Source organism: Phaenicophaeus curvirostris, chromosome 1 (genome assembly GCF_032191515.1).
Source record: "Phaenicophaeus curvirostris isolate KB17595 chromosome 1, BPBGC_Pcur_1.0, whole genome shotgun sequence".
Classification (NCBI taxonomy): Eukaryota; Metazoa; Chordata; class Aves; order Cuculiformes; family Cuculidae; genus Phaenicophaeus; species Phaenicophaeus curvirostris.
Genome location: NC_091392.1, coordinates 98,371,450 through 98,380,020, shown reverse-complemented (window position 1 = coordinate 98,380,020; position 8,571 = coordinate 98,371,450). Strand labels below are relative to the sequence as shown.

At 39.5% G+C, this 8,571-nt stretch overlaps 1 protein-coding gene across 1 annotated transcript; it reads right to left on the bottom strand.

The window, feature by feature from the left end:
• Window positions 1-1,993: 1,993 nt before the first annotated feature.
• On the bottom strand, window positions 1,994-8,549 carry CREG1 (cellular repressor of E1A stimulated genes 1). The gene is made up of 4 exons (XM_069869462.1): window positions 8,255-8,549; window positions 5,497-5,616; window positions 4,168-4,352; window positions 1,994-3,589 (listed from the first exon to the last, which is right to left on the bottom strand). Coding segments are annotated over exons 1-4 (585 nt in total). The 5' UTR covers window positions 8,534-8,549; the 3' UTR covers window positions 1,994-3,588.
• Window positions 8,550-8,571: the final 22 nt, after the last annotated feature.

Genomic DNA, 8,571 nt, shown 5'->3' with positions numbered 1-8,571 from the left:
TGAATTCAATAATCAATTTTAAGTATTAAACATGTAACAATCAACCCGACTGTAAGTCTACAGCACCCTCTTGTGTTCAGCAACAATATAACAGCTTATTTAATCTTGATGCAGTGTGTTGTTACACAGGAAGTAGTAGAAAACAAATTAATGCGTTAACTTACGATTAATACTTTTTGTATTAATCTAATACCCTGCTCGAGCTACCTCTCTTTTATTGTGAAGATCACAGATACAACAATAAATAGCTTAGAAATCCATTCCAGATAGAACTGCATAAAGGATAAAACTAATATCCAGTATACATAAACTCTATTCTGTAATGATGTAGCATGTCACAAGAATCTACTGGACACACGCCTTGCATCAAAACACAAGAAGGAAACTGAAAAATCAAGAAGCAGAAATACAAACATGTCAATGAGCAAGATTAGTAGACAAAGGAGAAACATCACTGTATTGTTAGAGAGATAGACTGAAATTATCCTAATTAGATTCCCAGCTAACTATCATCCTGTGACTCAGTGAGGTGCTTAAGGTTATCCAGTGTCTCAGATTCTTATTTGTGAAGGAGATAATTAACTTCTTGAATACGTAGAGTGACTTCATTACTATTCAGAACATGCTCAGATAAGTAAAGCATGCCATGGTAGAGGATACACATAGTTAGAAATCAAAATGTTGATTCATTGTTTACAACTATTACTTCTGGACAGCAAACATTCACAAGCAAATTCCTGACTGAGCCTAATACAACAAAGGCGATCACAGTGAGGAAAAAAAAGGTGAGGGAAAATAGGACAAAAGCTGACTTTTTACTTTCTTGAGCTAGTGATACTAATATTTACACATCTGTTACTGAAGGAGGAAAACAGAGAGATGTTTCATAGGATTGATACTCTAGTCTAATTTACATTCCACTTCTACAAACAAAAATCTCTCTATCCAAGTGTTCAATGAGATGCATGGACATAACTCGAGATAGTTCTTCTCTGATAAACCCTCAAACGCAGCTTGGGACATGTAACTTATTCTGTTATTCACTGCTTCCAAAAGAAACAGCTGGCTGGAGCTCCCTCAAGCTTCAAAAGTAAAAAGAGATTTTGATGATTTAAAATTGTACCAAGAAAATGTAGTATTATTACAAAACTGTTTAAGATTAATCATTACCAAAAAAATCCCTCCTTCTCCCAGTTAGAAAAGACTTGAGAATTGGTACTAAAAGGAACATCAAATCCATCAGACAAAACCCAAGCTTTATTCTGTATTAAATCCTCAAATTAAAGTGATTCTTTTTAAGGTGTTATACTGGCTTTGGCTATGATGGAGTTAATTTTTTTCATGATAGCTTGTTTGGAGCTATGTTTTGGGTTTATGATGAAAACAGTGTTGATAGTACACCAATGTTTTAGTTGTTTTTCACACAGCACCAATACCGTTTCTGCTCCTCACACTGCCCTGCCAGAGCTGGGAAGGAACACAGCTGGGACAGCCAACCCCAACTGGCCAGAGACATATCCCAGACCACAAAACAGTTGTGCTCAGCAGTAAAACCTGGGGGAAGGAAGAAACTGCGGTGTTTGGAGTGATGGTGCTTGTCTTCCTAAGTAACAGCGCATGATGGAGCCCTGCACCCGGGGATGGCTGAACAACTGCTTGCCGATAATACAGACGTTTAGGAACACAGAAGTCCTAGCTGGAAGAAAGAATCAAATAAGGCTTTCTTGTACTCATTTTCACAAACTCCACTATTATTATTTTATGCTCCATTTCACAGTACTAGATGCAGAAAAGAAGGGAAACACAAAGATTTCTATTTCACCCAAGCAGGGAAAGCCAAGTGTGACAGGGCTTTCACCATTTATTCTAGAAATCAAGAAAGACTCCAGAGTGACAATAAAACAAGAACTCTAAAGAGAGGGTTGACTGAGTGAAAGTGAGCATGAGGGAGAAAAGTATTCTTGAAAGTGCAATAAATAACACTCAACACCACTTGTCAAAAAAATATTTTAATTTTAACAAAAGCTCTGCATTATCAATATCACACACCAAAAGCTGTAAAGTGACATAATGCATTCAGGTGTCCTCGTTGAAAGGATTGTTTGAGTTTCCACAATTATTATGTTTTATATAAAAATATTTTCTAGTTTCATATTGAAAAATCAGTGTTATCTGTTCAACAAACTATTTCCATAATGCAAGCTTTTTGATCTTAAATTAATTTCAAGTAGTATAACAGAATGTGTTTTGATATAGTTACAAGTACCTTTTTTCCCTTGTGACAAGGAAAACCTAACAAGTCACCTCAAAAATTCTTCTACAATCATTCTAGTATCTGAGAAAAGTATCAATACAATGACAACATTAAGACGTAGAGATTATCTGATATGATGAATTCCACTGCTCTACATATAGTTCTGCCTCTAAGGAGTCTAAATTCTCACATTCTTTACTCAGTCAACTAGGTAATATTTGATCATTGTAAAATCAACTTAATTGTTCATAATTCCTTTTGGATATTTGTGACATAAAAGGGGATGTTAAAAGGTGTTTATTTTTTCATAGTTGTACATGGCATATTTGAACAGAGAATTAATTATATACACCTTTCATTAATTTTTATTCTCTAGAAGTCATGAACCATCTCTGTAATACTGTATTGCTTCTTTCTCAGTTCTGGGTTACTAACCTGAAAATGTTGTGTAAGGCTTCCAAAACAAAAAAGACTTGCTCAGCTCTACTCTTGAGGGTAATAAAAGCTGCTACATTGCCACTTAATCGGCCTAAACAAAGTTGAAGACTTCAGAATCCTAGTCAGAAAACATTTATACTTAACAACATCCTCATTGAATTTACAAGCCACTACTCTTATACTCAAGTCACATACTTGGTGTATTATCACCCTACTGCTTTTAAAGAGTCTGGGTATATAACCACCACCAGCAGCAAAAACTTATCATAAGGTGCACATACAGTTGGCATAAACACAATTGTATCCTGCAGCACACTCCATATAGGTAGCAAAACAGAAAAATGGCTCCAACAAGTGAGGGTATTAACACAGAAAGAAAATTCTTAGCAGAATTTGGAAACTCAGCATATAATTTGTCACTGTAATACAAGCAATACTTTCTATTCCACAGTCAGCTGAGCCACCCTGTGGTTCATTATGGCAAAGATCTAAACTAAACTGGTGTTAAAACTAAAATAAAATTTGAGAGTGCTCACAGATACCATTTAACTAACGCATTGAAAAGTTTAAGACTGGACTAATCCTTTAGTTTTCAGTAAAAAGAGCCTCTCTGAATGCAGACTGTCAACAGAGAGACATCACCTTTCCAGAAACACATCCAATGAATAAAATTTAATCTTGGATTATGCACAATTTTTTTTAATATGACATGATTGAAGCTGTGCTAGTTAGTGCAAATTTACATTTCCTTCAGAAGGGTTATACAAGTTCATTAACAATTCAAGGTGCCTGTCCTTAGTTATACAAGCTCTACAATACGTAGAAAAATATAGATCTTTCATGAAACAGTCAAAGTAATATATTTGTGTATCGGCATCACCAAGGATCTTCTTCCACCTACAAGGAGTAAGAATTAGAGTGAAATTGAATGCATTAAGTCCTGACTGCGCTAAAATGTACTTGAAAGTTTTAAAGACTTGGTTTTATATAGACAACAGAATGGAATTTCTCAATGCTTCAATATCATAATGACAGATTCAAAAGCAATTATGTTTTGAAAATATTACATACAATTGCTACAATCACATTAATACAGCTTCACAAATGCTGAAGAATCCCACTACTTTTAAGTATTAGACCAAAACATCATCTGTTTTGCAACTAATTCAGAAGAGAGTGACTGCACCCATTCTATGGAGCCCTTCCTCCCAAGAAGCTGTATTTAAGCTAAGGTACAAGTGCAGCTAACTGTAGATAGTTCTATAGACACTCTACTTGATATTATTAAGTAGGTGGATACTCAAACATATCTTATAATTTTAGACACTTCATCCGGTAGACTACTTGGGGAAAAGACATAAATACATATTAAAAAAGAAAAAGAGAGACAACTAATATACACTGTTAATAATAAAGAGAAGTTTCACAGGTTCCAAATATATTGAGAGTTAAGTATGCAAAACGTAAGTACTTACTAAGGCTTGACACTGTAATATTCTTCTGGTGTCACAATCTTCAATCCACCAAAGTAGTCCAGGACCCAAATGTTGGTGATGTTAAATTTGGCAAAGAACCAATTATGATCCTTAGGCCAAGTTTCCATTTCAGGGTGGCGACTGAATAAGGCTTTCTTCGCTAAACCCACTTCTGCATCATTCACCTAAACAATAACCAGTAAAATATTACAGTAAGATACAGCCATGCAAAGAAAAATTTTAGCTAAAAAACACTGCCAACTGCACTGTTCTCAGTTTAGTCGTATTTTATCCCAAAGTACTCATTACTGTGGCAGAGTCCAGTGTGGTGTATAACCATAGAGACAAAAACTCCAAGGCAGCTGATTTTAATATTAAATTAAACATAAGCAAGAAAGTACTTTATCAACACATGAGTAAATACTTTGACGAATCACAAAACGGAGCAGTATGGATTCTTGCTGAACTATTACAGCGATAAGTTTTAGGTGTAATTTTTACTTCTTCTGCACCCACTCTGTCGGACACAAAGATATAAATGAGTTCAGATGAACGCAAACACACACACAGGATCATAAAACAGAATCTACAAGAGAAGGGAAGCTGAAATGTGTGACAGCACTTAATATACAATGCACAAATATTTAAAGCCTTAAATCAAGAAGTTTGAGCTCTCATACAGAACAAGAGGAACTACTTAAAATAAACAATTATTGATGAGAAACTCATGACAGCAATTAAAGGACAGCCAGAGCATAACGTGCAAATATCTGAGGTGTGAAAACACCAAACAAGTTTTTAGACTACCACGTGAGAGAGTAATGATGATTAGTCCTCATCATTAGTCCTCAATCATTATCCTCCATAATGGGATTAAGATCTTCAATGATTAACACGGGCAGTTATAAATTCCTTCTACGGGACACCAAAGTAGTGATGCACAAATGAATACAGCCCTGGCAGCAATGCCACCAGGTAATATAATGCACTTTTTCTTTCTGTCTCTAACATCTGTAACTTTACAGCTGAGGTTAATATTTACTTAAATAAAGTTCTGGAAGCACACGTATCACACTGCATGGACCAAAGAATTTAACTAAGCAAAAGAGACGGAAACAGTCACATTTCATTCATAAGAGAACTATCTTAAGACTTCTTAGTTTTAAAACAGGTCTAGAGGAATGAGGGAGTTTTCCTTCATTACAATATTGTCCTCCCAAGTTCCTTGCTAAAGACTTGCTAACGTAGCTCCTGCAAATATCAGGTGGTAACTTCATTACACTACTTGATGCACACAATTTTGTCAAGTGTCAACTTTCAGTTTCTTACCTTTACAACACTCCCACAGAAGATTATGTGGGCACAGAGTGGGTTCTGGGGGTCATATTTGTGCTTCTTGCAGTAAGGAGTCTGTGCCAAAGACACAGTTAAGGAGGCGTTTGAGTTGATCTGAAATGCAAGTAGTAAGATAAGAGGTTGACATACTTTTGTGGGGAAAAATGTCACACCCGCCGTATTTTCAGCTTTTGGTACTTTGTTCAGCTCAGTATGACTGGTTAAAATAACAGAGCTGTCATCATCTTTTTTTTCTGAAAGCCTACTTAGATGAGCTCTGAATCTGAAAAAAAAGCCAAGCTTAGAAGTGTGTTGAAGTTCATTATCACAAAATGCAAACCTTGCAAAACAGCACTCCTTAAAATTCTGAATTTGATATACAGTCTAGCTATTTCACATTCAAATAATGATATACTCCAATTTAAACACATACAGGACAGTAGAGAAAACAAGGGCATACAGTGAACTTAATTAAGTTAATTCTGGTAGAAGGACAAAGCATTATTAAAAGATAATCAGCCGAGTTTCACAACTGTTGATAAAAATAATTAAAACAAAACCAAACAAGCCTCCCAGCTGCCTTTTCCAAACTGGTCAGCTCTTTTGAAGTTTTCAATGAATTTTAAAAGCTAGCTTTTAAGTAAGACACCAAACTGATGGATTATAGAATCTGTATCTGATTGTTTTTCTAAAACTAATCTGGTGAACACAGCTTGAAAAGTATCGGTGCCAAATAGGACTGCCTACTGCAGAATGTCACACACTGAAGTTCATTACCTTCCAGCAAAGAAAGCCCATGTGCTTTGAGAAATATCATTATAAGAGCTCATCTCAAAAAGAAACCCCTCAAAGTCACTTGAGCACTACACAAAGTGCCACTGACCTGATGAAACAGGAGCAACCACCTGACACATAGGAAGTTGCTCAACTACAAAAAAGAGCTGAGTCATGATTATTCAGCACTACCCCTACCAGATGACTCCTTCCATGTGACTGTCGCAGTCAAATTTCTTTGCCCTGTAATAGTGGAATAAGGATCTGCTGGAGAGCCTTCTGAAAGAAAATGCCCATTAACAGTCCATAACCATTAATTTTATGTTACCCTGAAAACAAGAGGTTGTAGGTGGGCTGGAGAAGGAGATGCTATACAAGATAAACTAGGCTTTCTACAGCACTTGCATACATAGTTAAAATATTCTAATGTAAGAAACTAAAAGGTGGCAGGAAACAAGCAAAAAGAGGTTTATGATAAAACAAAGTCCGAAAAAAATTGCATTACTTAAGTTTCACGTTTCTTTGTTTTACTAACACTGTAGTAGTTACCAGAACAAAAAGGCTCTCTAATAAAGGACACTTATGACTGCTGTTTCCCTAGCTTTTTAGCCAACTCTCTCTTGACCACTGCCAAGCAAAAGAGCTGAGACAAGGCCAGTTGTGCACACTTGGAGCCTCAGCACACCAGCCTGCTGCCTTTGCTTGCATGCCTGTCTTTATGGTAGGCTCCAGAGTTTCAATTACTATTCCTTCAGTAGCCTGTGTAGGAGCCCACTTTGCTCAAGTTCCACACTACCAATCTCCAGCCCTTTTGATATTTTTGGTGACATTCTCCCTGTCTAAATACTCTGTGTCCTCTCATTTCTCCGGTCAGTGCTCCTGGGAGCTTCAGCCACTTCTCTACTGTAGTGTTGCCTGGCAATTTTCCGGGCCACCATCAGCAGCAAATTCTTCTCTCTGCCCATGGCAGGGGGGTTGGAACTAGGATCTTTAACATCCCTTCCGAACTAAACTGTTCTATGATTCTTAGGAGGACTACTGAGGGTCAACACAGACAGCACTGCTTATGGTTACACGCCTGAGTGCTAACAACTCTCTTCAGGAATTATAAATGAGATGACGTCCACAGAACAGGGAGCTAGTGTCACTACGTTGTCTCTAGAAAATGTGGGCTAAGGGCTGACTCCTATCAAAGGAATTCCAGCCACCACTTGCAATCAAGATGAAAAAGCACACGCTGATACAAGAAGTAGCTACTATTATAAAAAGTGGAATATTTTTGATTTAAGCTAAAGTTCCGTTAAGTTGCATCTAAGTAACTGTACTTTCTGAAAGTTAGACAGAATCACAGAATAGTTTGGGTTGGAAGGGACCTTAAAGATCACCCAGTTCCAACCCCCTGCCATGGGCAGGGAACGTTCCTCTAATATCACAGTTTTTTCAAGAAATGCTATTCTAGATGCTTTTTATTCTTTGGAGAGGAGAAAGTCCTGTGTTCAGCGCGGTCTGTGCCGAACAGGTTTGCCTTCTTGCCTTCTGTCATCACTTCCACTTAGCCTTTCCCCATCTCTAGTGCAAGGGCAGGCAGAGCTGGCTCCGAAGCAGCAAGATATGGTTGTTGTGAAGTTCATAACACCACTAAAACGAGACCTTGTGCAGACTCAGCACACGCACCAGCTCTCTGGGAGCGTTCACCCCTCTGCCTGCGAGCGGGCAGCGCCCCCCGCCCCAGCTCCTGCCCCGCACACGAGGGATGGAGATCGCCCCCTCGCCTCGCCCAGCCCCACAGAGCCCGCTGGCTCCCTAAATCTCCAAAACGAGTCTTAGAGAGTTTATTTCCTAGCACTTTCGGTACCAAGTCAACCGAGAGAAGCGCGACACGGCACGACTCAACCCTCCCCGCCGGGAAGCTTTCAGCCCCCTTTGCCGGAGTCACCGTGCCGGGCCCCGGCGGCGGAACTGACGCCCCCCCGCTCACCTCCAGGTCCTGCACGGAGATCTCCATGTCGGTGAGGTACAGGTAGGGGACGCCGCTGCCGCCGCGGGGCCCGAGGGGCCCGTCGCTGAGCGAGAAGATGTTGGCAAAGGGGCGGCCGCGCAGCCCGCTCTGCGTTGACAGCGTGGCCAGCGCCCCCCAGTCGCAGTTGTGCAGCACGAAGCGAGCCATGCGAGCCGCCTGCTCCGGCGGCGGGATGGTGACGGCGATAGTGGCCGCCAGCAGCGCCAGGACCGCGCACCGCACCGCCGACCCCGCCATGTCCCCGACGACACCGGCTCTGCCGCCCGCCACGCGCC

What these genes read in the sequence shown, in the direction of transcription:
- CREG1 (XM_069869462.1), bottom strand. Translation starts at nt 8,533, where the DNA reads ATGGCGGGGTCGGCGGTGCGGTGCGCGGTCCTGGCGCTGCTGGCGGCC. An exon ending in TCTCCGTGCAGGACCTGGAG is followed by an intron (nt 5,617 to 8,254) that starts GTGAGCGGGGGG and finishes CTTGCATTTCAG; the next exon opens with ATCAACTCAAACGCCTCCTT. An exon ending in TCTGTGGGAGTGTTGTAAAG is followed by an intron (nt 4,353 to 5,496) that starts GTAAGAAACTGA and finishes GTTATTGTTTAG; the next exon opens with GTGAATGATGCAGAAGTGGG.